We start from the raw sequence: 26,624 nt of genomic DNA on the forward strand, positions 1-26,624 counted from the left end.
CCCCCCCCCCCCCCCCCCCCCCCCCCCCCCCCCCACAAAAAACCACCCCCCCCCCCCCCCCCCCCCCCCCCCCCCCCCCCCCCCCCCGCGGGGGCCCCCCCGCAAGAGAACTCGTTGGAAACTCACTCGCTCAATCGAGCCATGTAAACATGAGCTTCCCGGGAAGAAGTATCGGCAGACATTCTCTTTAAATGTAACGGTTGGTTTGGGTCGGAGTAGAATAGATCGAAGGTGAAACAAACACGCGCGAAGTGGTGGTTGGTTTCGGAGGAAGAGTCGAGAGGAGAGAATGAGGGTCTGGACGCGAGTGGTTGTACCGTAGCGAGAGTAGATAAAGCAGGCAGACAAGTACAGTGGTCGCGGTGGAGGGAGGAGAGGGGGAAGAGTTGATGAGGTGGTCGGACGAGTGAGTGGAGAGAGGGATGGGGAACAAAGAGGACGATCGCAGTCAGCGCGTGTGTACTTGGGTACTCTAGGATAGACTGGTATGCTCACGAGAACGCTGGTAGGAGGAGATGGAAAGGTGTCGAAAGGGACTCGAGCGACACTGCGTCTCTCTCGCTCTCCTCATTCGTGCAATTACAGTAAATGCACTCTCGCTAATTCGGGACTGTTACCATCTATAGTGTGCTGCTGCTCGTGCATCCGTAGCGGAACTCTGTATGTCTCGAACGCAAATAATCGGAATTAAAGCCTCAATTTCTCTTTGATTCTGTTCGCCTACTGTAGAGGACAGAAGCATACGACATAGCTGTCACATAGGAACGCACTGACCAGCGAAATGAGCTTCTCTGTGCCGGAAGACGTGACTCAATTTGTCCGCGAACTCACTCTTTCTCCTCACTTCGACTTCGCCTCTATGGCTCCACGAAAGCCCACGATGCAAGCTGCAACTCGTTCAATCAGTCGACGCTCCTCCGCTAAAGCCACGAAGCGGATCATCCCCACTCTCTCAGCTCTTTCTGTTCGACCCTCTCTCCCCTCCTCCTCTCCTCTCTCCACTCCCCGCACCCATGCCTTAGCGTTCTCTACGACCTCCCTTCGATCAGCCGAGCCGATCCCTCCGCGTCGATCGGAATACAAAACTCTCGACGCATCCGACGTTTCCTACTTTCGTTCGATCCTCTCTTCCCCCTCTTCTATCATCACGACGATCCCTTCCCCTTCATCAGAATGGACCGTAGCTTCCGCAGAAGACCTCGTAGGGTACAACACGGATTGGATGGATAAATATAAAGGAAACTCTCCTATTCTCCTCAAACCAAAGACGACGGAAGAGGTTAGTAAAGTTATGAAGTATTGTTACGAGAAGAGAATCGCCGTGGTACCTCAAGGAGGGAATACCGGGTTGGTGGGAGGTGGTGTACCGGTTTATGATGAGTTGATTTTGAGTACGGAAGGAATGTCGGAAATTAGGGAATTCGATGAAGTATCAGGTCAGTCTATCAGTCTCTCTCAATGAAAGTAAAAGATATACGATCACTGAGCGAGCGGCGTTGTGACAGGTATTCTCACCGCGGACGGAGGAGCTATCCTCGAATCACTCTCGAATTACCTTCACCCGAAAGGATACATGATGCCCCTCGATCTCGGTGCCAAAGGTTCCTGTCACATCGCCGGTAACATCTCTACGAACGCTGGAGGTCTTCGCTTACTCCGTTATGGGTCTCTACATGGGACGGTTCTTGGGTTGGAAGTAGTTTTACCGGATAAGGAGGGAACGATTTTGAGTTTGAATATGCCGGGAGATGGGAAAGCTGGTGCGTTGAGAAAGGACAATACGGGGTACGATTTGAAACAGTTGTTCATTGGAGCCGAGGGAACACTTGGTGTGGTGACGGGTGTTTCGATCATGACTCCTCGTCTACCTTCTGTGAGTCCTCTCTTCTCTAGCTCACACGTTCTGGTCCGAATTAACCTTGTGACGATCACAGGCTATTAACGTAGCAGTCCTCTCGGTTCCCAACTTTGAATCGGTTCAAAAAGTCTTTACCGAAACTCGACAACAATTGGGAGAAATCCTCTCGGCATTCGAATTCTTCGATCAAGAAGGGTTAGAATTGGTACTCGAACACACTGGAGCCAAGACTCCATTCGAGAGTGAACCGGAAGGGGGAAGGGCGTTCTATGTATTGATCGAAACGAGTGGTTCGAACAAGGATCACGACGACGAGGTTCGTCTCCGTCTCTCTCTTTTCCTCGCCCAGAGAGCTCACTCTTCTCGTCGTCTCGTAGAAGCTTGGAGGTCTCCTTGAGTCATTATTGGAGAACGAAACGATTTCCGATGGAGTTTTAGCTCAAGACGAAACTCAAGTCCAATCCCTCTGGTCCCTTCGAGAATCCCTCCCTGAAGCCGCTGGTAAACTCGGTCGTGTTTACAAATACGATCTCAGTATGCCAGTAAAGGATATGTACTCGTTGGTTGAGGAGGCGAGGGAAAGGTTCAAGGAGAAAGGGATTGAGGAAATTCGAACGACAGTTGGGTACGGTCATATTGGGGATGGTGAGTCTGCACTTCGCTCTTCGAGTATAGAATGGTGCTCACGAGAGTCGAGTGTAGGTAATCTACATATCAATATCGTCGCGAAGGATTGGAGTGAAAAAGTTGAGAAAACTATCGAACCTTGGATTTATGAAGCTACCGGTGCGCTCTCTTCTTTTCCCTCTTTATTCACTGATACTGATTCTCTTCGCGGCCTCCTAGCTAAGCGCAATGGATCGATCTCGGCTGAACACGGTCTCGGTTTGATGAAAGCTCCTTACATCGGATACTCGAAATCCGATGCGGCGGTCAACGTCATGCAGCAACTGAGGTCAATGTTCGACACTAGGAGGATCTTGAGTCCTCACAAGTATCTACCCGATGCAGGCATCCCGAAGGCGGAGGAGACGGTTGGAGCTCAACAAGGTAGCGACGGAGCTCCTCACTGATTTGCTGATAGTTTGAGCACAAAGAGTTGCAATACAGTAATCTATCTATTTCCCCACGACGGCTTCTACTAGACTATCCTTGAGTTTCTGAGTCTCCTCAATCCCAACTTGAATCCCAGATTTCGCCGATTCCTCAGCTGCCTTTGCCGCATCTCGAGCTTTCTCTTCCGGAGTCTTCAAGTGTTCAGGTTTCGGAGTGTACTTCTTCTCCTTCTTCTTGACGACTGGTTTCACTTCGGGAGGGTAAGCTTTCTCGTTCGCCTCCTTGAATTCCTTACTCTCTGCGAATTCCTTCTGAATCGGAGCGAGGAGAGCGTTGATCGCTGCGACGACTGAAGCTTTGAGGTCCCCTGGATGGATTTCTTGTTTCGAGTAGGCTTCCTCCAATTGATCGATCGTCGCGAACTCGGCGTCGGATCCTCCATGTTTCGGATCCCCTTTGATCGTGAAAACTGATTCTTCTTTCCCGTTTGCCCAAACTCGTTCCCCTCCCCTCCCTTGTCCCTTCATGAGTTCCCCAATCGGTACGACTACATGTCGAATGAAGGCCAATACTCCGTTTCCTTCGACTTCTCCCGGGGCGCAATGAGCTTTTTGAATTTTCGATTTAACGACCGAAGGGGGATCGAGGAAATCGATTTTAGAGTTGGGGTCCGAGGAAGACATTTTTCCACCAGAGAGTCCGGGAACCATTTGATTCATGAGGTGAGAACGTTTCTTGTATCCGATTTTCGGGAGGTAAGATTCGGCGTAAGTGAAGATTTTTCGCTACAATCGAATCAATTGTGTTAGTACCTAGTCGCCGCTCTATGAAATCTATGTGATGGCAAGAAGAACTCACTTGATCTACTCCACCGAATTGAAAATCGACTCCCAAGTATTCCTCATCCAAGGCTTGAAGTAAAGGGTAAAGTAATCCCGACAACAAAGGACTCGAAACCTGTTTGACTACCTCGGCTCCAGCTTTTCGGGCGTCGTGTTCAGAGGTGATCGAAGTGAGCTTGTATTTGTCGAGGTTGTATTTCGCGTCGTATTGGTACGAGGAACCGACGACGAATTTCAATTGTTCGAGAGGGAGGTGGAGGGAGCGGAAGACGGCAGTGATGAGGAGTCGGTAGTAGTCGACTCGGGCGGATACGAGTTCGATAGGGGCTTTCAGGTTGTCGAGGAATGCGTGAACGTCTAAATCGACAAAACGAAGAGAGTCAGTTCACTCTCGGTTCGAATCTCGACAGAGGCGAGAGACTTACCGGCAAGGAGTACTTTGACTTCTACACCAGCAGTCAAGAAATCCGCAATCTTTGCGAGCGGGACGAAGTAACCCAAATGAGCTACAAATTGAGCGAACGAGTCGCAATGTCAGCTTCTCGTGCACTCCCGCAAATAACACATGGTGAGTTGGTTCAATCTGTACTCACGTCTACCAGTAGGAGCAGTACCCCAGTACGCGATCGGATCCCGTTCCTCCAACAAAGCCTTCAACTGTTCCCCTCCGAGAGTCTCGTTCAAGTTGCGAGTGATAAGCTCATACTTTTCAGCGGGCGTACTAGAGCATAATGGAGTGTCCAGGTAGCGATTCGAGGGTGTGAAAGAGGAGGGAAGGGGAGAAAGAGATGAGCGAATGAACTGAAATGTTGCAGTAGGGATTGAGACTTACAGCTTGGCCGCGATGGGAGGTGGGACAGGTAAGGTACCGTTCGGTGCGTCCGCCATACTGTATTGTCGGTGAGAGGGAGAAGAGCGGAAGTTGAGTCAAAGCCGACGACCTTCGAAATCTTTCGAGTGGATTCGCTTACACTCTTTCATTACCCGCATATGCTCACTCGCCTTGTCTACGTAGTGCGGACTACTTTGCTCAACTGGCGAACGACCGAGCAAGGGTAACCCAACCCTCTGCTTCTCTCTCGCTTTCTCGGTTTCCCTTGTCTTTACTCTTTCTCCCTCCCCTCTCGCTCGACAGACTCTGACCGTATGCATTTTCTGCTTGACCTCACAGAGAATCAGGTGGTGACCTCTCGCGGTCGAGCCTCTCTCGGAGTTTCCGACCGAAGCGCTCTGTGCTCTCGAATGAATGGAAAAGTCGTTGGGCTCGATTTCATGCTGCGCTCGCTGTCTCTTCTCTTCCTTTCACTCACTTTCAGCCCAACCACGACTGAATCAATGAGATGTACGATCGAGAAGAAGCGGTAGAGACTCTGCGACCCTCTTCGTCCTCTTCCTCCTCTAATCGAAATCCTGCAGGAGATCAACACAGGTTGTTCAACCACCCTTACTCGAACCCGACGAATCGACATGATTACAATCGAAGTACTTCGAGCTTGTCATCCAGTGGAACGGTCATGGGAAGGACCGAGAGATTGATGGATGAGTTGGAGGTGATCAATACTTTTCCTGCATCGTTCGTATGTCTCTCCCTTCGACTCTTCGCCTCCCAAACTATCACTGACAATCATGAGATATCACTACAGGCTACTCGCCCTCCAACCGCTCCACTCCCATCGCCTCCTCCAACTGCCTCTCAGTTTCGCAATCCCTCTCTCAATTCCTCCCCCGTTCCTTCCTCAACCCATCCCTTGAAGCCCGTCTACCCCGACTCCCCAACCTCCTCCGTCTATTCTCTCCCCTTCAACCCAGCCCGAGATGCTCATTCCCAAAAGATCAGTCAAGCCGAGAAAATCGCCGACAACTTTCGATCCGACTCGATTTCCCTCGCTTCAACGTCCCCTCATCCTTTCGACAGTATCCTCCGACCCTCGACCTCTACTACCTCTCCTTCACCTCCTCGTCTCGACTCCCGCGCATCGAAACCCTTCTCCTCTTACGAGAAACCCGGATCCGTACCAGAATCAGAATCGAAAGCACAAGCGGCATTGCAGGAGAAACAAAGAGGTAGAAGGAAATTGAAATGGTGGGGAGTCTTCTGGATCGTCGTGATCGCGGGAATCGCTATGGGGATTGGGATTGCCGCGGTGAAGGGTGATGCGACTAAGAAAGCAGAAAATGGGAAAGAAGCGGGAGCGGGAGAAAGTAAAAGCGAGGAGCTTGGAACGCCGTCGAGTATGAGAGGGGTCGAGATGAGTAGGGAGATAGGGTCGGGAACGTCAGAGGAGCACGAGCGACAGACATCGAGCACGGAGTCTTCGAGCTCGTTGGATCCTACTTTCCCAGCAACGGCAACATCTACAATCGAAACGACGTCGGTCCCGTCGACCTCCTCTAGCGTCAGAACGCATCGCTCTCGGACCTCGACCACCCCGTCATCGAAGCCGATGAACTCCTCACGAACCGATTCGACTCGTCCAAGCTCGAGAACGCAAGCTATCGAACGGATTGACGAGTTGTCAAGCGACATTACCGCCTCACGCACGTCGGAAGGCGTCGGGATTATAGTCAGTCAGGTGACGAATCTGTCGAAGCGGAGGAAGAGAGGTAGCATGGGTCAGAAAGAGAAAGGGTAGAACGAGATGAGGCGTTTCCTGGATCGACTGGATCGATCCGGAGGGAGACGCTGGACGTGTGTACAGTAAAGCTGTTTTGCTACTCACTCGGATAGAACACAGACACTCTTTAACGTTATTCACATGCACTTTATCAATCTTATGGACCCTCTTCCCCTCCGTGCCGCGATCGAGAACATCTGAGAGATCAACTGGTATATTATCGATACTGACGAGAGCATAGTGTTACAACATGAGCTGATCTAGCCCAGAACTCGCGAAACTAAGTAAATTAAGGGAAAAGTAAACCAAGTGAAGCTCTCATTCAGCTCTCCGTTATTGTCGTGGAGAAGTACGAGGGTAGTCCGCATGCTCGATCGAAGATAGTCCTCCGGCGATGGAAGCAGAAGCAGGATGGTGAGATCGTTCTCCTCGTCCATTTGACGATGTCGAATCTTCTCGAGGTGCGTGTCCGACGACATCGTGGATCTAACACATGATCGAGCGTCGGTATCAGACGAGAGGTTTTGAGGGAGGAGGCAGAAGCAGCTTACCTCGGACCAGAGAGCGAGAGCATGAAGGCGAGAGTAATGTTCTTCGAGGGTTTTCGCAAGCTTACGGGCCTCGCTCTGCGCAACGCTCCGAGTCAGCTTCTTGAAGCTTTAACATGAAGAGAAAGACGAGAACGCACAGTATCTTTCCTAGCAGCGATACTCGAAGGCGGAGGGTTCTCTCCATGCAAATCCCATATTCCTCCCGTCTCCTCCGCCTCTTCGTCGACGTGGTCCATAGGTTCCGGTGAATCTGTGACACGTTGATCGGGACCGTCTGGCGCGAGAGGCTGTTGGTGCTTCTTTGAACGAGAATCCATCAGATCGGTCTTTTTCCGTTTCGCGGCTTCTTCGGCTCTGCGAGTGATACGTTTCGCTTCCTCTTTGACCGATTTATGCAGGTGCTCTGTGGAAGGGAAGGGCTTGGTGAGCTTCGAAGTGAGTCAGGATCGAGAGATGGGAACTCACTCTCTCGATTCTTGTTAACGCTTCGTTGTTCCCTCGCGAATTTCTTATCCCAAATCACCTCTGTCACACCGCTCAGAACGTCAGTATCATCCTTATTGAGAGAATAACGCATCGGGACTCACTTCCAGCGAGATAACGTTTCACCGGACCCTCCTTGATCAACCCCAAATCTTCGGGATCCAACGTCAAAGCCTGCATCTCCTCCTCCCTCTCCATCGGTCTCACGATCCCAGTAATCGAGATTCGTTCTCGTATCATGTTGTCGACGTATTCGGGTCGATTGAAAGGTTGAGTTCCCGTGTAGATCGTTTGATCAATGTTTGAGATTCGACGAGCTTTACTTGAAGTTGAGGAGGAACGAGAAGTTGGGGCGGTCGAAGAGCGAGCGGGAACTGAACGGGAGTGGGAAGAGAAGAGGGAGGCACTACGTTGTTTCGGTGGGTTGAGAGCGGGGTTCGATTGAGGAGGAGCGAGGAATCCATTCGAATCGTCGATGCTCGAAGGTTCGGCAGAGAATGGAAGTTGTTGATCTTTCTCGTTTGTTTGGGTAACGAAAAGAGCGAATGAAGCGATTGCTCGGTAGCAGTACTTTGCGGTATCGGTAAAAGAGAAGAGAGGGAGATCGTGACAAGCATCGTCGTAGATTTGAAGGTGCACCTGTGGGCGATTCACAAACATTCAGTTCCCATTCCTGCGGAGCTGATCCATAGGAGCACTCACCTTCGTCGGCGGATAACTTTTGCCTTTCTCTGTTCGACCAGGATTTGCTTCGAGGATTCCTTTTCGAACGGGATACTTGTCGGGATGCGCCGCTCGGTGAGCCATCTATCGCAGCTCATTCAGCTCCGCGCTTCTCAACGACAAGAGAGAGAGAGAGAGCTCACAAAGATCGCTTCATCTCGAAGAACTTCCTTGTCACCGCACATGACATAGAGCGGAGGCAACCCGCCGAGACTCGGGGCGAAAGCCGGCGAGACAAAAGGATGTACGAGCTACGAGCGAGTCAGTCTCGGTGCTCAGCTTCACTGAGAGCGAGAGAGAGACTCACTTGATCGTTCGTAGCGTAAAGTTGGATTTGATCGGCCAATTCGACCTCTTCCCCATCGATTTTCACCTTGATCACCGCTCCAATCTCTCCCTTTCCTTCGTTCGATCCTCCCGTCGTACCTCCTTTCGTTTCGTGCTGTTCAGCTTGTTGGGGATCTGATTCGGGGAGTTTCTCGACGGCGCTCGCGAGTTCCAACCCTTTCTTTTCGGCTGCTCGACCAAGGTGAGCATGTCGGCGAGTCGAAGCGGGGGTCGCATTGTCGCTACTCCCTGCTGGTGCGGAGGAAGAGTGCCCGTGAGAACTCGTGAACGCTTTCGCGGCGGCTTTCAGTCCGTCGATCGAAGTCGAATTCGCTGCTCGTTTTCGGAATTCGGGAGGCGGAGGCGGCCATAGAGTCGAAGGTTTGAAGAGACTGAAACCGTAAGGAGCTGTGGAAAGAGATGCTGTTAAGAACGATCTCGCAAAGAGATGAACAAGAATGTAGTACTTACGAGGAATGTCGGTTTCGGTATTTTGCAGAATTGAGGGGAAGCTGTGTGTGAGGTCTGTCGAGGCAGGCGACAGGTCAGAGAGAGCAGCGGTCGCTAGGGAGAGATAGACCCACCACACCAAGGAGAAAGCAGAATGCCTATCAGTGGCAGAAAGTGTCAGATTCGAATTCCTTCGAGTAAATGGAGAGGAAAGGACTCACCTCCTGCGGGAGCGGGTAATCCAGCGTCTCGAATCATGCACAAGAGTGCAAGACTGAGACCGCCTCCCGCGGAATCTCCAGCGATGACAATCTTTGAAGGGTCGACGGGACGATGTTTCGCGCCGGGAGGAGGTCGAATGAGGTACAGATAAGCAGATAGAGCGTCTTGAACTGATTTCAACGAGGCCGGTGAGTACATAATTCCCATGAGAAGAGAGGGGTGGGGCTCACGAGCGCAGGGAAAGGGGAATTGAGGTGCGAGACGATATTTGACGGAAAAGACTCGACCTCCCATTTTCCTCGCGATCCTCCACATTACGTATCGATGAGTGTTGATCGAGCCGAAGAAGTAGGCTCCTCCCCACAGGTAGAGACACAAGGGCATGTCGTCGAGTTCAGGAGAGTAAGAATCGTCTTCGTGGTAAGGCGTTGAAGCTTCGTCATCCCCCTCGAACGCCCTCCTCTGTCGTTCTGCCGCTTTCCGTTGAGCGATACTTTCTGTGTCTGAGTCTGCATCTTCGAGGTCGGTCTCCGTCGTCGCTTCTTTCGGGGTCGAAGGATCTAATCTTCCGTCTGCTTCTTTCCCAACCTTCCTCCTCCGTTTCGCATCCTCCTTCGCCATATCCTGTAATTCTCTCGTCTTCTCCCTCCTCAGTTCGTTCAGATGATCCTTCTTCGGTGCTTTCTCCCCATTCGCCTTGTCCCGTTTCTCCCGTTCCTTCGCCTCCTTCTCCAACCCCTGCCAATCCCTCTTCATCGAGATCCATTCCCCATCCAACCCTGCCTCTTTGTGCGCAGTACGTTGCCACCATTCCCTCCCACCTACAACGTTCTTGATCTCTTCTTCACCGAGAGTCGAAATGATTACTTTTCCAGCTTCGAGTCGAGACGAGAGAGGGACGACGATTCGAATCACTCGAACCCAGAACGGGGCGGGGACATAGTTGTTGCCGAAGGTTTGTGTCTCTTCGACGGTGTGCAAAGCACTTTTCATGAACTAAGTGAAGGGGGAACGAGAAGGAGGAAAGAGAGTTTTAGTGGGGTAAAAGGGAGAGGGAAGGGAAGAGAGGGAGGGTGCTCACGAATTTCCGCAGAACGCTGAAAGCTTCATCGAACAGTAGACTGTTCCTCACCTCCCTGCGCGCGCAAAGGAACGAACGAGTAGGGAGAGAGCGCGATCAGTCATCCAACTCGGCGATTTCGGAGGAAGTCTGTGTTTACTCACTGTTGTTTCGTGACCTCTTTCCGCTTGAAGTAATGCCTCACGAAAGTAGTCCCTATCACTCCTAATCCCGATAGAGCTACAGTCAAAGTGTTGAAGGGGAGAACCGAGTCCATCTCTGTTTCGGCTAGTCGTGTGTGAGAGAACCGGGCGAGTTGACGGGTGTAGCTTGCGGTTTTGTCGCTATCGAGGTGTGTTCTCTTCCTTCGAGCTGCTCGACGCGTTCATAAACCGAGTGAAGTGGAGAAAACGAAGTTCCAAAGTTCGGCGAACTTTCATCTCTGTTTCGGTCTCCTCACTTCGCCAGTCTCTATATGCGCCTATCGACAACACTGCACCAAGCAGCAAGAACCTATCTATACGACCTATCGATTCACGGCGCCCTCTTCCTCTCAACAACTCCAATCACTTCAAGAGCAACCATCACTAGCTATAGAGATCCAAACTTTCTACGCACATTCTACGCTCGACTGAGAAGGAACGAAGAGGATGAGGAACTGAGGAAACAGGGCTACGAGTGGGTCAGTCATTGTCAGGGAGAATCGAATTTCCTGAGGCCCGCTCTGGACGGAAGTGCGATCGTGTTTGATGACCTTGTGAAAGGAGGTGAGTTGCCCTTCGAGCTACGTAGACCTCGAGACACTCCTTGCTTACAGCCTCGTCCACCGACAGAATTGACCTACGGCGCCGGATCGCTCTCTACTCCATTTTCACCAACTTCTCTCCGCGTCTCTCCTCGAACAGGCTACCTATTCCACCCTTCACCCGTACCACGACGTAGTCAAACATCTTCTTACGGACCTTACTCGCTGTTGCGATCTGCTCTCGTCCTGGATCATTTCGCCGACACTCTCGATCTAAACGAGAACAGAGGATGTTTCGAATACGACGGGAAGGAGTACGCTATTGAAGCATTAAACGAGCGCAAGGATGTCTGGTGGAGAGTAGATCAGAAGCTGTGATGCGCTCTGTGTTGTTGTTGTACTGTACGTGAACTATCTAGCGAAATCGAAGTCGACTGAAACATGAAAACTTGAACTGTTACACCCTGTTCCCCTCAGAAAAGATATGATATTCCTACAAAACCCTCGACAGACAATGACTCCGGAAACTCAATGTTGCTCAATCTTGGTCGGGACCTGTTGGAGAGAAAGATCAAAGTCAGTCCCGTCTCGCAATTGTCAGAAGCAGTGTAAACTTGCGCATTCAAACCAATATCCATCAGGACCTGCGCACATATTGACAGTCAGCACGTTGCGCATAGAGGAGAGCAAACTCAGAAGAACTCACCTTCAATGATCGCCATCTGTGAGTACAGTTCGAGATATGGTTTAATCGGTTGAGGGGTTCCGGCGGGCCAACCAACTGTCTCTGCTGAGGCTTCTCCTTGCGCTTTGATGAGCTTGTAACCTATCGAGATCAAACCGGGAGTCGGCTCAAGCAGGTGAAGAAGTAGAGGGAAGAAAACGAACCTGCTGCTTGCGCTAATTTGACCGTCGCGGGAACATCGTCGACCATTAGGCCTGACGAGCGCAGATAAGTCAGCATTCTTGCTCTCCGAGTCGATCTCAACGTAAGCGTACCGAGGTGACCGAACCCTAAAGGGTCATTGTTTCTTGTACCATACTCCAAATCTTCGTTCTCACTTCCGTGTCGCTGTTACAATCTGAGAATCAGAGTTCAGTTCGGAGAGAGGGTAATTATCTGGACCTACGTGAATGACTACACACGACGATTCGAGGTTAACCGCGGCGAAAATCAAAGTGCTTCGAGAATACAAAACTCACGTTCGAGCAATCCTTTTTGCGTAGGGAAACTTTCCCAGACTTTCTCCGTATCACCATCTTCATCCGAATGGTACATATCTATCCACCCCTCACGTTCCAAACCAAATGTGAGCTCTCTCCGCTCCACTTCAAAACGAAAACTCAACGGAGAAAACTCACAAAAGATGGAAAACGACCCAGCGTTGTACGTAAACAAAGTCTTCATCCCTAGGACTTCTTTATAAAACGGTAGAGATACTTTCGGGTCCTTGATCTTGAGACAGGTGTGGTGCAAGTGAATACCTTTCGTCGATTTCGGTCGAGTCTCGTCTTTTCCGACGTCTAAGCGAGGGTCTCATTGTTAGTGAGGGAGCTCCAAGCGCTCGCAGAACGGAGTAACTCACTGTGGGCTCCTTCTGAGCCGGCGAGAGAGGGATAGGTTGACATCTTCGTGATGGTGAGGGCGGCGTTGAGGGAGTTGCGAGAGCCCGGTTCGTGCGATAGAGAGGTATTCCGAAAGAGAGGCGGCAGCGGAGTGTGAAGGGAAGAGAGAAAGCGGAAGCAAGCGAAAGGGAAGTGATTTTCCTCCGTCAACGGATCTGTGACTTCCGGTGGGGGGGTGACGTGTTTCCTTGACCTTTCTCGCACGATAAAGACTACTCACGAGTCGTGTCCTCGAACGCTGAGGCAAACCTTTCGATAGAACCTTAAGGTCCACGAGAGTCCGTCTCCCGCTCGGGCCGTCCTCCAGAGACTCGTTCCACTTTTCTCATTTTTTTTCTCGCTCCCCTCAGCCTTTCCTGAGTCCAATGCACCAATGAAACGTTCGAGGTTAATACATTCCCAGTTTCACTCTGTCTACCTTCACCCCAACGCCCTTCAAATCCCCCTCCCAATTCCTAACCAATCTCTCGACTTCTCCTTTCACACTACTATCGAGGATCCCACTGAGTAAGACGCTCAACCAGTTCCCGACGTTCTCGAGGAAAATCTCGAAACGGATCGAAGACCAAGTTGCGGTTGAGGACGGAGGCAGGGAGAAGGTCGCGATGAGGGATGGAAGAAAAGAGTAGAGGGTTGGGAGGGCTATTGAAGCGGAAAGAGGCGAGCGAGAGGGAGGAGTAGGAACGGGCGTTGAAGGCGTAGAGATTGGAGCGGACTTTGACTCGGAAGATGGCGGAGTCGGAGTTGTAGCCCAACGAGATTGTCGACGAGGAGGAGGAGAAACGACCGTGGGTTTCTTAGGCGGTATAGGCTGCGGAGGAGGAGGTGGAGAAGCTAGTGTCCAGTCTACTTTCGTCGCATGTAATCGCTCGTAACCTTTCTCACACAGCGCTCTGACCCCTCCTTCTTCCCACCATCTCTTGATCACTTCCGCACATCTCGTCGCATCCCATTCTCTCCAATCCCCAAGTTCTTCCAATACTATCCGTTGTCGTTCGTTCAGTCCGTCCGGTATGCATTTGAAGTGGTTGTAAATCGCCCGATAGAGAGGGAGGGCGAGGAAATGAGAGAATAAAAGTAGGAGATTGGAGAATATCGCTGAAGCGGTTTCTGGAGGGAGAAGAGTTGGAGGTTGAGTCGAAGGAGCGAGTGGAACGGTATGGGTGTGTTCGAGTTCCATGGAATTTGAACGAGCGAGAGAACTAGGTAAGGGAATCGGTTTTGGTTTTGGTCTCGGAGGAGATTGTACGGGTGAAGGCTCGGGAGACCGTCGTCTAGGTGGACGACCGTTCGATATCGGCTTTGTTTTGGGGATCGATGTAGGGGCAGGTGGAGGAGCGAGAGAAGGATCGAGGGATTCGAGTAATTTTCGAGAGTCGTTGCCGATTTTCGAGTCGATTGTCAGAGTCTCCACTTGTTCGAATTTTGCTCTCAGTCGTAAGTTGTTATCGTCTGACAGTAATACGACTCGTTTGGATTGATTGACGACGAAATAAGACGCCGCGTCGAGAACTAATGAATCGTTATTTTCGCCTCCTCCTCCTCCTTTCAGAATGTGCTGCGATAACAGTGTCTCCAACTTTCGCTGTCCTCTCACGATCGACGATGTTATTGAGGTTGACGACGAAGGGACGACCGAGAGAAGCCAGTTCGTTGCGGCACGAGCTAGAGTCGAGATACTCGCCGTCATTCGATTCATTCGACTCGAGGAAGAGTGTATTGGGAGGTCGGTCTGCTTGTTCGACCCCTTGAGACCATCGAGTTCGCGTAGAACGATATGAGGAATGAGGAGAGTCGGTCTCTGAGCTGGAGGGAGGGAATCGCAGAGTTCAACGAAAGCTCGAAGAAGTGGAAGGTGCGAAATCAGGATATTCGTATCTATAACGACGAGATTAGCGGTCTTTCTAGTTACATGAGCCGTAGACACTCACCGACGACTACCATGATCCCATCTCCACCTTGCTTCCATCCTCCAGTTCCACTCGTTCCGCTCAGCTCCCAAGGCAAATCCACCTCCATCGCTGCGAATTCATCCCCTTCTCGCAAATTCCTAACTGCATCTAATACATCCTGCGAGTTCGGGACTATCTCTTCCCATTCCATACTCTGAACTAGCTCATCTTCTTCGGAAGGGGAGTGGGAGAGTGTGAGTTGAATCGGAGCTCCATTCGACTTGATCGAATCTGAAGGACGTTTATAGGTCGAAGCGTATGGCGCCAGTGTGCCCGGTCTATCGTCCGTTCTAGCCGAGAAGAATGAGGTATGTATCCGAAATGTTTGAGAGAGAAGAACGAACTTCATCTTTCTACTCCTCATCTATCTCTACGGTCCGTATGGGACGAACAGGATCACCTCGGAAACCTTCGCCCTCTATCCGAACCTTATCGAGTCGCGTCTCAGCAGTCCCGTCGAATCTCACTTTCGCTCCTTCTCCTCTCTCTCGATCTTCTACTTCGAATTCTCCCTCTCTATCTTCTTCTCCAATGGCACCGAAACGTACGATCGATGAAGTAGTATCCTCTGAACAACCCTCTGCAAGTGGAAGTGGAAGTAGTACGCCAAAATCAGCGACAACAACGAATTATCAAAAGAATAAACGACAACGACAGAGGAAGAATAAGAGGGATACGATCGCGGCTAAACTAGGGGAAGAAGCGGAAGAAGGAGAAGAAGTCGAGGAAGGGGAAGTCGTCGAAGGAGATTTCTCGGATTTGTTCATGGTCGATACGACTCCGGCTCAAGTCGCGAAAGAGAACCGATACGATGCTCAACCTGCTTCACCGACAGCGAAGAAGGAAGAGAACGAGGAGGACGAACAGCAACTCGTGGAAGAGGATGAAACGACGTTCGATGAACAAGACTTGATGAAGGTTTTCGCGAAAGAAGTCGCAATGACCGACGACGAGGAGGAAGAAGGGGACTCAGAGGATAGCTCAAGTGAAGGGGAAGACGAGAGTGGGATCAATATTGAAGGAATGATGCTGTTCGATGATGAGGAAGGATTGAAAGAAGCGATTCAAGGGAAAATCGTTGATGATAGTTCAGCCCCCGTGAGTTCTCGAATGCTGTCATATGTACCTCATTCAATATTACTCATCGAGAGCTATCGTGCGTGTTAGGTCGCTGGTCGGTATTACAAGGAAGCAGATTTGACGAAAAGCTGCGTACTTTGCGGAGGTGAGCTCTTCAACCCTTCCTTCCTCTGCCAAGCTCGCAACTCAACTCCGCTCGGACAATTCCACAGAACACGGACACAGTTCTCGCGACTGTACCCATTCCCAATGTTTCATCTGCGGACAAATCGACGTCGAACACGAAGCTCGCAACTGTCCCGTCTCTCTTGTCTGTTCCGCCTGTGGATCTCGAGGTCATTTCGCGCGAGATTGTGATATCGCACCAAATCATGGGAGGTACGGAGGTCACGTGAGGTGTAGCATCTGTCAGAGTAATAATCACGCTTCATCCGTTGAGTTTCACTTCTTTCTTTCTACTTCAACTGAAGTTTGTTCCGTCGTGCTGACTTCAATGAGCGTGTTGCAGAATTGCTCGACTTTATGGCGGATATACGATGTCTCAGGACCGAAACCTCAGAAACGAAAGATCGTTTGCGCCTGTGCGAATTGCGGTTCAACAAAAGACCATTTCATCGACGATTGGTACGTCTCTCTCTCTCTTCTCTCCTTACCGACAATCTACTGATACATATTCTCGATCAGTTTATTACCTCGAGGACACCCAATGAAATACGCCGATTCCTCCGCGTTCAACCGTTCCGCCCTCGGTTCTTCCGCTTCTTCTCTTCCTCACTATTCCGCCGGTGGACCTACTTCAGCTGCTGCGTCTCGAAGACGAAACGGAGGAGGAGGAGGAGGATCTTCGAGTAGTTCTCGATCGAAACGATACGAAGATGATTACGATTCATCAGCGATGGGAGGAGCGGGAGACGATGATTGGTTCGCTTCGAGGGCCAGAACCGCCGCTGGAGGAGGAAGTGGAAGTGGAAGTGGAGCGAAGAAGCAGTCTGCGAGGTCATCGAATTGGAAAGATTTGAAAGCGAAAACCCGAGGACCCGGAGGAGGAGGAGGAAATGGAGGGAGTGGAACTCATATTCATTTCGGGGGATTATCTGAGTCGAGTAGGGATCGATTTCAAGATTCAAGAGGAGGAGGAGGAGGAGGGTCAGCTTCGAGTTCGAGAAGTTATAGGGATCATGATCGACCCGGATCAAATTACGACAGGCCGAGAGATTTTGGGAGGAAGAAAGGTTCGTATGAAAGACCCACGGGGAGAGGACAACCTCCTCCACCTTCGTTGCTGGATCGAGTGAGTGGGAACGGGTCGGGATCATCGAGAGGGAATGGCGGAGGAGGATCAGGGAGGAAACCGAGGTATCAAGGAGGTTACGTTTGAACGGTCGTTCGCCTAGCATCATCTCGCTCTTCCTTGCTGTTATTCATGTCCTGTTGTAACAATCTCTCATTGTTCATCGCAGCAGCAAGCAGCTTCCTCTAACTCTCCAGCTCGAACATGAAAAATACGAGAGAGGCAAACAAGGTCTATAGAATTGTTTAGGTCGTACATGTTTTGAACCAAGACTGAGACCCTTTTTTGTGAGTGCCGAAGAGGACTGACTACAGAGAACGATACAAAACAAACAAGAAGGAATAAAACGATGGGAAAACTTCAAGCAACAGATAGTGAGAAAGATAGAGAGAGAGAATATGTTCGAGCGATAGATGACGATTGGAGAAGTGTTACAAAGACAGGAGAGGAGAGATGTAGTGTATGATGGAATAGCGATATCTAGGGGAAGTGAGCGAGTTGAGTCGCTGGGTATCGATTGAAGATGGAGTCTTCATTTTTTCGTTTCTTCAACGGAGAGGAGATGTAGGCATTTGAGCTACGGGGACCGGTGCAGGGAGATTGGAGGTCGACAATGCTGAATCGGGGGAGGAAGATGAAACTCGTCCTTCGCGACCGAGCTATGATGACAAAGGCGGTGAGACGTCAGTCTTCCGATCTAGACATAGACACAGATCGAGATGCTGGGGGACTCACTTGAATACCGAGTTGACCGCCTGAAGAAAAGTGAGAAAGGAAAGAAAGCCGACACAAAATTGGCTCGATCTCCGGCTACGAGCTGGATAGAATGGAGACGAGGCTTACCTGGATGACAATGGAAGAACTGACTCCTTCGATCTTTCCCATCCTTGTCCCAACCGAGTTTCATTCGACTCAACGTCAACGCAAGAGCGTCCCCGATCGCAAGCGCCGCGACAACACTACTCGTGGGCGCCGGTAAAGCCGAGTCTGCTTCGTCGGTAGTTCCTGCTCCAGCGGGTCCTCTTTGAGCTGGGTAAACTCCCGTTCCAGAGTCGAGCCAACCGTGACAAGCTCTCGCGAGGACTGAATCCGGATCACGAGTGACGGCGACGAGGGATCGAACTCGGGGTCGGATGATAGGGAGGAGTCGCATGAGTTCGGCCGTTGCGCCAGAGTGGGAAATGAGGAGGAGAACATCGCAGGGAGGAGTAGGAGTCGAGGCGTAGTTTGAACAGTAACAGACTGAACCGATGTCGCCGTGAAGTGCTTCAACCGGATGAAGGAATGCAGCTTGAACTCCTGTAGGTCGACCAGAGGTTTAGCTGGAAACTGTGCGAGGGAATTGAGCGGGAGGAGATTTACCGAGAGAGCAAAACGTCGCAACCATTTTCTTTCCAGCGATTCCACTCTTCCCGACCCCCGTTACCAAAACCTTTCCATGAGCGGGCATATCCCTTATCAGATCGATGACTTGGCGGAATGCCACGTTCGTCCTCGATTCTTGCAGGATCGCGATCCCCGAAGGACCTGATACGCTCTCTCTCCTCGACGGATGAGTATCCTCGTCGAACCCTAGTCCTTCATAGCTCGAAGATGATTCAGAGTTGCTCGCCGAGTCGAGTTCCTCATCGGAAACGATAGGTTGCGAAGCTGGAGAGAGTCGAGCCGCGAGCGATAACAAGGCGTACGCTTCATTCCGGATGATCGAAGCGGCGTAGAGGGATAGATCGGTCGAAGTAGGGAGCTGAGAGGTTGTATTCGAGTCCGATCGAGAAGGGGAAGTCGAGAGCGGGGAGAGATCGTCAGTTGCAGATGAAAGTGCGGGCAAGAGTTTCGGTCGGAGAGCAGGGGAAGATGCGAGGGAAGAACCGGGCGATCCATTAGAAGGAGAGTACGATAGGAGGGATGGCGAAGTCGATTCGTAATCAGATGAAGGGGAAGTCGAGGAGGAGAGCTCAGAGTCGGAAGAGAGGAGAGATTGAGAAAGCGATGCGAGGTTGAATGGTAAGGACGAGTCTCCTGGCTGTCTCAAGAATCGAGCTGCTGGTGTTTCGTTCATCCTGATGATCGGAGTTTCGAGAGGGAGTGAAGGACGGAGACAGGAGTTGAGGTTTTCTCTGGCAAGATCAGCGATTTCACTTTGGCTGATTACGCTCTCTCGATCTCAAAAGCCGCACATGTCATTTTCATTCCGCTCAAACTAAACTTTTTGGATCTTTCGATTCAGCGAATCTAGCCTCTTCGTAATCGACAAGCTCTCTCCTTGCGCGTCGTAAGCGGTCTCTCCGAATCGAACTCCGATGGCGACTTATTTTTCTTTCTTGCAAGTTCGGCTGCGGCATCAGTTTTACCATCAACGATACAGCAGTGTCAGAATCGAAGGAAACGTGCAGAAAAACGAAGCTCAGTCGGACGAAAATTATGGGAGAGAAATGCCATGACTTTTCAATCTCGACCACCTCGACCTCAGCTGAGATGAGCTCTGAACCGACTGTATGGGACACTCGGAGCTTCCTGACGAGCTCGTCAGGCCATCGCGAGACCGCGTTGATCATCCTCAATACCCCACTTCCACCTCAACCTCTCTTTGAACGGATATGGAAGACTGGTAAGAACTCTCACTCAGTCTGCGTCTGCTCTGAGCTGATAGTCTGCTCGATAGCGCGCGTGAGGTATTGCGCTGATGGTGGAGCAAACCGACTGTTTGATCGATTCGTCAAGGGGAAAGGCAAGAGCGAGGATTTTCAAGGAGGAGACGAGGAATGGCTGCCAGATCTAGTCCTGGGAGATTTGGATTCGTTGAGACCAGACGTCAAGGAGTTTTACGAATCGAAAGTGAGTTTTGCTTTTTCGCTCTCTCTTCCGTTCGTTCTCCTGCGTGACCTATGTTGAACTACGCTGATACCTTATGGCCACGCTCAGGGAATAGATGTACGACATGACCCCGACGAATACTCTACCGATCTAGGAAAGAACGTCAACGAACTCTCGAAATACGAAACTTCTCTCTCTCCAGACTCGTCGAAACCTCAGCAACTACAACTCGTGATCATCGGTGGTTTGAGCGGAAGGCTAGATCAGACGATACATACCTTGCACGCCTTGACGCAACTGGTCGAGAAGCAAGGCAGGGATCGAGTTTGGGCGATTGGGAAAGAAAGTGCGGCTTGTATTTTACCCAAGGTGCGTGTTGGAGGATTTCGACCTTTCTCGTGGTCGTAGTAGAGCCTGATGTCGATTTCCTCCGACATCACAGGGGAAACATCAACTCAAGATCGACCTGGAATCGTTTGGGAAAACTTGCGGAATCTTACCTCTCGGAACTTCACAAGCTCATGTCACTACGACAGGATTGGAATGGGATCTAGGACCTACATCATGTGAGCTTTCCAGCCTCTTCTTGGACAGTGTCACAGGGCTATCAAGCTAACTCACCTCGCCTTGTCTCGATCATTTTCGTTTTCTTCTCGCGAAATAGACATGTACCCGACTTCGCTGGCCGAAGCGGTTTCAACCTCGAATCACTTAATACAGGAAGACGTCACGATAGAGACAGACGTTACCGTAGTCTGGACAATGGAAGTTCGAGGAGGCGCAGATTGAGATACGCCTTTCATTGAATGAGCTTTTGTTGCTAAGGATGTAACGAGAGCGTGAGTCGAGTCGCATCAGTATTGGCATGTGGTACAGTGCTTTGCAGCAGCAAGATGAAAGGAAGAGGAGAGAACGCGTAGATTCGAAGTGTCTCGTACATGAGTTTCGATTTCACGGTGATCTCATCATCCTTCAACGTCAACCTCGAGGGCGATTCACTGACTCATGCTGTGCTGTGCCTCACTGCGCGCGAGATTGTACTGTACCGTATGGGACTCGGAGGTCGGGAACAACAATTCGACTGATTTGTCTCCGCGCTCAGGTCAGGGTAAGAGGGGAGCTCTTTATCGCCTCCTAGGTTATCGTTGTGTTACGACAAGTAGCTCCTGTCTGTGTCTTCACGACCGAATGCGCCTGAGGAGAGTAATGAAGCGAAAAAGATTCCGCTCGGATCACTCACTCAGCAGATTTTAGCAAGCTTAACTTGTTTATCCCGCTTGAAATCAGAACGAATCGGGAGGAAACGTGGTAGTGAGGAAGACGATCAAGATGCTGGTTCCGAGTCGAGTGGTTCGAATCAGGCGCAGTGGTGAATGATTCAAAACATTCGTACTCTCCGGCTCTCTTCCCCTCACTCGCCCTCTCGTTGACCGCGGAGCGCCGTCGAATGAACTTGAAAAGGGGCGAAGAACATCCCTGCAGACGGAGCGGTGAGTAAAGTGAAGCTGGGTTGCGCCACTTTTTCCTTTTCTTCAATGGGATACGAGAGACGATATGTGAGAGGTGAAACAAGTCGCGATCGCACCGCGAATCTATCGCTTCACTCACTGCAGATGGAAGCATGAGAAGAACGTTGTAACATTACGGCTGAGAGGGTGAGATATGAGTACAGAAAAGGGAAATGCTGTGAAAGCACGGGAGGAACGGGAGGTTTAGGCGTGGCGCTTGATTACGCTCTGTGCGACATCACACGCTCTGGTCAGCACGCGTATGTAATCTCACAATCACGAGTACAAGCAAGCGACTGACCTCGAGTTCCACAGGATCTCCACCCAGAACTCTGTCCAGCTCTTCTCCATTCCTGATCAGTACGAAAGTCGACAACGTTCTGGCTCGAACTTCGCTTGCAACATCGTCGCAATCATCAACGTTACATTCGTAGAACTCTGCACTCTTGCCCGAGTTCGAGAGTTCTTCAAACATGGGTCGAGCAACTCTGCTGAACACGAGGGAGAACCATGTCGTTAGTCGAGGAAATCGAAGCAGGGGGTGGAGGGAGAGACGCTCACCAGGGCGGGGCCCTGTCGGAAACCAGCACGAGGGTCAGTGGAAGGAGAGAGGAGGCAAGGAGGGGAGAAGAATCGCTCACCAAGTTGCCCAGAAATGGACGACAGCGAGTTTGTCACCGCCAGTAACGCTCTTGAACATCTTGAGGGAGTCGATAGTGGTGACAGGCATCTTGATGTGGTGCGTGTGATGATGTTGCGTAGTCTCGAAGTTTCAAAGTTGCGAGCGGACAGATGAAGAGATGGAGAGAAAGAAAGAGAGAGAGAGAGGAGAAACGCCAACCGAGTTCAGCTGGATTGCTCGGATGGGCGGAGTTTCGGCTTGCATAAGTACAGTACTGTCGATCAAGGAAAGAGCAGGAGGAGAAAATGACGAGTTGCGAAGTTCCAGCTTCTAGCTTCCCTTAATAGAGTTTGATCTGTCATTTTGAACGTTAAACCTAGCTCGTAGTTAGCTTGGCGGTAGCTCACTTACGGGAGAGTACATAAAATGAGGACTACAGTATGCCAGAAAATGGAGGTCAAGAGTCGAGTTTCGCTCTCTCACGACGGATCGTGACTCGGTTCGACTCGAGCCTACTTCGTGAGCTCTGTCCCGTGTCTCCCCGTACGCTCGATCTTGCATCTGACCCCACCTCAGGCAAGTACAACGAACAGGTTCCGTTTGCTCGAATGACCACACCTTGAGAACGAACGAAAGAAAACGAGCCGGCGATGATTTGGTAGATTTTGTCTGATGATTGCTTGATATAAGAGGAGAACTACGCTGATAATGGTGATGATGATACGTAAGTATGAAAAGCGAGAGAAAATGGAAAAGCAACCTGGCCCTGTGTTCCTTTCTGCTGCCAACAATCTCAAATAAAAAAACTGCAAACTGAAAATAATCTATGATTCCGCTCCTTCTTCGTCTCTTCCCTACGTGGCTCGGATCTGTAGCGATAACGGTGTTTACCGACCGAGCATAGTCCTCAATTTGTAGAGGTATCCATCGACGATTTCGGGTTTCGTCTTGAAGACGACTAATCCGGCCAAAGCGACAGAGTATCCGACCATTCTGTTCAAGCAGCTTCAGGTTAGTGACGGATAAAGCGAACAAGAGAGAGGATAGGACGTACTGGATGAAAGTGACGGGAGTACCGAAAAGAACGACCGAAAGAGCGACGAGAAGGATATCTTTCAACACACCGGATAGGGTGAGGACAAGCGAAGAAGCAGCTCCCTATCACGCGTGGAACCACTTGATTGATTAGCAGACTTACAAGTCAGCTTGATCAACGAAGAGGGGAACTCACGATGAGGAATACTACAGCGCAGTTGAGAGCGAACGCAGTCGACGCGTTGACGAGAAGGAGGGGAAGTCCGACCGTATCAAGGACATCGTAGAAAGGTGCAGATCCCTCGAAGAAGGGAATGAGGATCATGTTGAGTCCAGCGCAAACCGGCGCGAACTTTACACAAGCGACTTCAAATCAGTACAAGGTGTTAGCGGGGAGAATTGAAAGGAGAGACTGACGTAATAGAGGGAAACAAGAGGGCCCATCTTCAATCCGGTGAGGAGTTTTTGGATACTGACGAGTCGAGCGGCTTCGAACGCGATTCCGAGAGCTTGACATAAGAATCCACCCATGTCGAAAGCGACTTCTCCGTAGGAAGCGAGAGCGACTGCAAGGTCGGTTGAGGGGTGTCAGCTTCGAAGGTTGTCGAGGGAAAAAAAGTCGGAACTGACCTCCGAAAGAGATTGCGATGACAATGATGAACTTTCTGGGTTCGAGTTTGTCGAGTCCGAAGAGAACAGACATTCCAAGAACGGCCTATCAATGGAGAGAAAGCGTGAGCTTGTCGAACCGATTCGCAATTCGAGCAAGAGAGAAACTTACGACACTGGTGAATGCCTTAAGCCTGTGGGTCGGAACACAACTCAAGATCAGCTTATACAACTCGCTTTAAGATCGTGCGTATCCCGACTCACATTTGGATAAAAGATACACTGAGGGTGAGGTAGGCAAAGTTTGAGAAAATCAAAGATCCCGAGAAAAGGGCTCCGATAGGGACGATCTATATCGCTCATACATTACCCACCAATCAGTTCATCTTCCTGCAGTACGAGTCTCGTAAACTAGGACGGGAGACTCACGTTTTTGAGCCATCGGTCCCACGACATTGGGACATTATGTAAATCGTCCAACAAGTGCGTAAACCTCAACAACAATCTCGAACCGATCGCCGCGAAACACAGATGGAACGTGACGAGCCAAATCGGGTAGTTGAACCCGACCGTACGGAGGATGTAACTGTTTTGGAGAATTACTCCCGAGGAAAGGGCGATCCAGATTCCGATGATGATACCTGTTGAAGAGTGTCGTCGATTCGGCGGACGAGTACCGTATAGGAGAGGTGAGTCAAGTCAAGAGAGGAGTTGGTAGGAGGGGGCGAGACATGGGAACGAGGAAGGGGAGAGAATAAACGAATATGATCAGTTTCCATTTCCGCTGTAAACGATTGAAGCCCTCCTTGCCGCAGCGTATCATCTCCATGCCCACCCGCACTCTGCATCGTCTCCGCCGGATCCGAGGGTTGTTGACTTCATTCCTCAGCGGAATTCCATCTCCCTGAGCAACTTGCTCCGTTTCCCGTATCGAGCTGGCAGAGTACAGTACTGCAGCACTCCGCGATTCCTGGACAGTCCGACAGACCCTCCGCCTTGACTCCGTAGGCTCTCAATCCCTCTGAGCGTTCCGAATCACATCCTTCCTCAATCCTCCGTACGAACAGCCTTGGCGCGAGACTTACCAGGATGAATCTTCTTGTACCCCTCTGCACTGCTATTGCTGTTCGTCGGTAGCGAATTCGAGCTGTTCGAAGAGTTGTTGTCGTTGATGAGATTCTTAGACGACATCGGATCGTTGTTCCCCGAAGGATAGACGGGTAGTTCAATCTTGGTCGACATCCCGTACTGAGGAGGAGGAGGAGGTATTACGCGGGGCGGGGCGGAGAAGGAGAGGTAAAGTCGCGAGAAGTTGTTGGAGAGCGAGACACTGTGAGAGCGCGACAGCTCGAAGTGTGTTTGAACTATTTTGTGTTCTTCACGCGCAGTAGGTACGAGATACTATTGAGTTTGAGAGAACACAGCAGAAATCAAGTCTGAAAATTGATCAAAGCAAGCACCTCGAGCGAACCGAGCAGCGAAAAACAAAATATGTAGGAGAACTCGCACCTCTCTTCGCACAAACCCGGCTTCCGGGTTCAACGTTGAGCACAGAAGACATTCTTGGATATCATACAAACACACGACGTGACCGAGAGAACAAAGGTGCAGCCTACTAAGAAGTTAATTCACTAACTTCTTCGAATTTACCTTTCAGGTTCTCTTTCCACAGACTGACTTTTCCGTCTCCTGTTCGAACAGTTTCTGCAACTATCAGCACCCCTGTAATCAGAGCGGATAGGCAGACGAAGGACGAACCTGATGAAACTGCCAAAACGTTTCCAGCAACCGACCAACTAACTCTCCAAACGACATCCCCGAATTTCCCGTCTGCCGGTGCTGGTTGTTGTTGTTGGTGTTGTTGATTAGGTTGTTGAGGTTGAGATGTAGGTGTGGGTTCGAGAGCGGTACGAGACCAAGTTGATTGGGAATCCGATTGAGTCCAAATGTAGACGGATTTATCCTGCTCACGCGAACGAGTCAGCTACGACGTCCCGGCGGTAGAATGAAGAGATTGGCGAGTTACTTGTCCAGCAGAAGCGAGGTAAGCTTTTCCAACTCCGACTGAAGGAGCCCAAGCTACATCTCGAACCCAATCCGAGTGAGCCGAGAGAACGTGTTCGACTGGATCCGGTGCCCATTCTTTCGATTGATCACTGAGAGATCGACTCCGTTATATCCAGTCAGCTCGCTAGCTCAGTGATGATTACTGAAGACGGAAAGGAACTCACTTCCATCCCCAAATTTTGACGAGTCCATCACACCCTCCCGTACAGAATCTCTTCACTTGCGTCAAGGCTTCTTGTCCTCCTTCTCCACCGGTACCCGCTTGAACGTTTTGAGGAGTCATGAGTGCTCCGATTCCGACGGCGGGAGCCCACGAAACTGAAGTGACTCCAAGGGAATGAGCCGGGAATAAGGATGCTTCCCAGGTACCATCGTCTGTATCGACTCATGGTTAGTGAGAGGTAATTTGATATAGAGGAGGGAGAGTTACGTACTGTTGAAAGTCAAAACTGAAACTTTTCCATCCGAACTCGCGCAGGCCAGAATTGGACCCAGCTCATGAGGTGCCCAAGCGATCGCGTTCACTGTGACCAGAGTACTCAGCTACAATCCTTGAGTAGCACGAGAGTCGAACTCACCTGAAGCGGTATGAAGTAAATGTTCCTTTACTTTATTCCATCCTTTCTGCGGACCCTCGTTCTCCTTCCAGATAAACACTTTTCCATCAAACGAACACGAAGCCAAGATTGAACCGAACGAAGGATGGGCCCACGCGAGAGCGTGAATCGGTCCGTCGTGTCCGACAAGTTGATCCGAAAGTCGATAGGAATCGTCCGCTTCGACGTCGAACAATCGGATCGTCCGATCTGAAGATGCAGTCGCGAGTCGTCGGCCGTAGTAATCGAGTTGGGCGTCGTGCTGAGGGAGACAGAGAGAGGGTGAGTTAGTTGGATGAGATGAGGTGGAAGTTACCGAGAATAAGGACAAGGGAAAAGGGACTCACGATCATGTCCTGATGTCCAGTCTCTACTTGTACTGATGTAGACGGTACCGTCATCTTTCTTGAAGGTTCTTGTTGTTGGAAGAAGTGAGAGAGGAATCTCGCGCAGCTCTCCCTCTCTCTCTTCACTTCAGTTCTGCACTATATC

At 50.7% G+C, this 26,624-nt stretch overlaps 13 protein-coding genes across 13 annotated transcripts; 5 read left to right on the forward strand and 8 right to left on the reverse strand.

The window, feature by feature from the left end:
- Positions 1-859: 859 nt before the first annotated feature.
- On the forward strand, positions 860-2,931 carry JCM6883_006305 (FAD-binding oxidoreductase; the record flags this gene model as incomplete). Its single annotated transcript, XM_076632097.1, has 6 exons — positions 860-1,436; positions 1,506-1,873; positions 1,935-2,174; positions 2,236-2,503; positions 2,561-2,644; positions 2,705-2,931. The coding sequence occupies 6 exons, from the start codon at positions 860-862 to the stop codon at positions 2,929-2,931; spliced, it is 1,764 nt and encodes a 587-aa protein (XP_076487824.1).
- A 45-nt stretch (positions 2,932-2,976) lies between these two features.
- TYS1 (tyrosine--tRNA ligase TYS1) lies at positions 2,977-4,644 on the reverse strand (the record flags this gene model as incomplete). Its single annotated transcript, XM_076632098.1, has 5 exons — positions 2,977-3,699; positions 3,773-4,113; positions 4,182-4,262; positions 4,350-4,477; positions 4,589-4,644. 5 exons carry the CDS (start codon positions 4,642-4,644, stop codon positions 2,977-2,979), a joined length of 1,329 nt encoding a protein of 442 aa, XP_076487825.1.
- Positions 4,645-5,096: 452 nt separating this feature from the next.
- JCM6883_006307 (uncharacterized protein) lies at positions 5,097-6,151 on the forward strand (the record flags this gene model as incomplete). Its single annotated transcript, XM_076632099.1, has 3 exons — positions 5,097-5,333; positions 5,400-6,031; positions 6,100-6,151. The coding sequence occupies 3 exons, from the start codon at positions 5,097-5,099 to the stop codon at positions 6,149-6,151; spliced, it is 921 nt and encodes a 306-aa protein (XP_076487826.1).
- A 553-nt stretch (positions 6,152-6,704) lies between these two features.
- Positions 6,705-10,464, reverse strand: JCM6883_006308 (uncharacterized protein; the record flags this gene model as incomplete). The annotated part of the gene is made up of 14 exons (XM_076632100.1): positions 6,705-6,857; positions 6,923-6,997; positions 7,060-7,325; positions 7,388-7,447; positions 7,510-8,044; positions 8,108-8,212; positions 8,272-8,379; positions 8,436-8,863; positions 8,927-8,980; positions 9,040-9,063; positions 9,127-9,297; positions 9,358-10,123; positions 10,209-10,263; positions 10,352-10,464. 14 exons carry the CDS (start codon positions 10,462-10,464, stop codon positions 6,705-6,707), a joined length of 2,913 nt encoding a protein of 970 aa, XP_076487827.1.
- A 198-nt stretch (positions 10,465-10,662) lies between these two features.
- Positions 10,663-11,310, forward strand: JCM6883_006309 (uncharacterized protein; the record flags this gene model as incomplete). Its single annotated transcript, XM_076632101.1, has 2 exons — positions 10,663-10,954; positions 11,021-11,310. The coding sequence occupies 2 exons, from the start codon at positions 10,663-10,665 to the stop codon at positions 11,308-11,310; spliced, it is 582 nt and encodes a 193-aa protein (XP_076487828.1).
- Positions 11,311-11,529: 219 nt separating this feature from the next.
- JCM6883_006310 (uncharacterized protein) lies at positions 11,530-12,561 on the reverse strand (the record flags this gene model as incomplete). The annotated part of the gene is made up of 8 exons (XM_076632102.1): positions 11,530-11,576; positions 11,639-11,758; positions 11,821-11,871; positions 11,932-12,004; positions 12,063-12,070; positions 12,136-12,213; positions 12,295-12,456; positions 12,519-12,561. 8 exons carry the CDS (start codon positions 12,559-12,561, stop codon positions 11,530-11,532), a joined length of 582 nt encoding a protein of 193 aa, XP_076487829.1.
- A 385-nt stretch (positions 12,562-12,946) lies between these two features.
- On the reverse strand, positions 12,947-14,577 carry SWT1 (mRNA-processing endoribonuclease; the record flags this gene model as incomplete). Its single annotated transcript, XM_076632103.1, has 2 exons — positions 12,947-14,436; positions 14,490-14,577. 2 exons carry the CDS (start codon positions 14,575-14,577, stop codon positions 12,947-12,949), a joined length of 1,578 nt encoding a protein of 525 aa, XP_076487830.1.
- Positions 14,578-14,891: 314 nt separating this feature from the next.
- Positions 14,892-16,968, forward strand: JCM6883_006312 (uncharacterized protein; the record flags this gene model as incomplete). The annotated part of the gene is made up of 5 exons (XM_076632104.1): positions 14,892-15,608; positions 15,678-15,735; positions 15,803-16,023; positions 16,099-16,214; positions 16,275-16,968. 5 exons carry the CDS (start codon positions 14,892-14,894, stop codon positions 16,966-16,968), a joined length of 1,806 nt encoding a protein of 601 aa, XP_076487831.1.
- A 461-nt stretch (positions 16,969-17,429) lies between these two features.
- On the reverse strand, positions 17,430-18,940 carry JCM6883_006313 (uncharacterized protein; the record flags this gene model as incomplete). Its single annotated transcript, XM_076632105.1, has 4 exons — positions 17,430-17,540; positions 17,617-17,636; positions 17,725-18,180; positions 18,244-18,940. The coding sequence occupies 4 exons, from the start codon at positions 18,938-18,940 to the stop codon at positions 17,430-17,432; spliced, it is 1,284 nt and encodes a 427-aa protein (XP_076487832.1).
- A 416-nt stretch (positions 18,941-19,356) lies between these two features.
- THI80 (thiamine diphosphokinase) lies at positions 19,357-20,484 on the forward strand (the record flags this gene model as incomplete). The annotated part of the gene is made up of 5 exons (XM_076632106.1): positions 19,357-19,489; positions 19,544-19,716; positions 19,804-20,064; positions 20,138-20,261; positions 20,360-20,484. 5 exons carry the CDS (start codon positions 19,357-19,359, stop codon positions 20,482-20,484), a joined length of 816 nt encoding a protein of 271 aa, XP_076487833.1.
- Positions 20,485-21,407: 923 nt separating this feature from the next.
- On the reverse strand, positions 21,408-21,933 carry JCM6883_006315 (thioredoxin family protein; the record flags this gene model as incomplete). The annotated part of the gene is made up of 4 exons (XM_076632107.1): positions 21,408-21,431; positions 21,505-21,694; positions 21,765-21,776; positions 21,845-21,933. 4 exons carry the CDS (start codon positions 21,931-21,933, stop codon positions 21,408-21,410), a joined length of 315 nt encoding a protein of 104 aa, XP_076487834.1.
- A 779-nt stretch (positions 21,934-22,712) lies between these two features.
- On the reverse strand, positions 22,713-24,711 carry JCM6883_006316 (uncharacterized protein; the record flags this gene model as incomplete). Its single annotated transcript, XM_076632108.1, has 9 exons — positions 22,713-22,818; positions 22,880-22,983; positions 23,057-23,212; positions 23,278-23,426; positions 23,491-23,575; positions 23,642-23,663; positions 23,734-23,819; positions 23,899-24,110; positions 24,555-24,711. 9 exons carry the CDS (start codon positions 24,709-24,711, stop codon positions 22,713-22,715), a joined length of 1,077 nt encoding a protein of 358 aa, XP_076487835.1.
- Positions 24,712-25,084: 373 nt separating this feature from the next.
- SEC13 (GTPase-activating protein SEC13) lies at positions 25,085-26,533 on the reverse strand (the record flags this gene model as incomplete). Its single annotated transcript, XM_076632109.1, has 7 exons — positions 25,085-25,158; positions 25,228-25,432; positions 25,496-25,625; positions 25,701-25,911; positions 25,971-26,060; positions 26,115-26,394; positions 26,480-26,533. The coding sequence occupies 7 exons, from the start codon at positions 26,531-26,533 to the stop codon at positions 25,085-25,087; spliced, it is 1,044 nt and encodes a 347-aa protein (XP_076487836.1).
- Between the last annotated feature and the right edge of the window lie 91 nt (positions 26,534-26,624).

The sequence above is a fragment of the Sporobolomyces salmoneus genome (assembly GCF_050403485.1).
Source record: "Sporobolomyces salmoneus JCM6883 DNA, S_salmoneus_JCM6883_v1_ctg23, whole genome shotgun sequence".
Classification (NCBI taxonomy): domain Eukaryota; kingdom Fungi; phylum Basidiomycota; class Microbotryomycetes; order Sporidiobolales; family Sporidiobolaceae; genus Sporobolomyces; species Sporobolomyces salmoneus.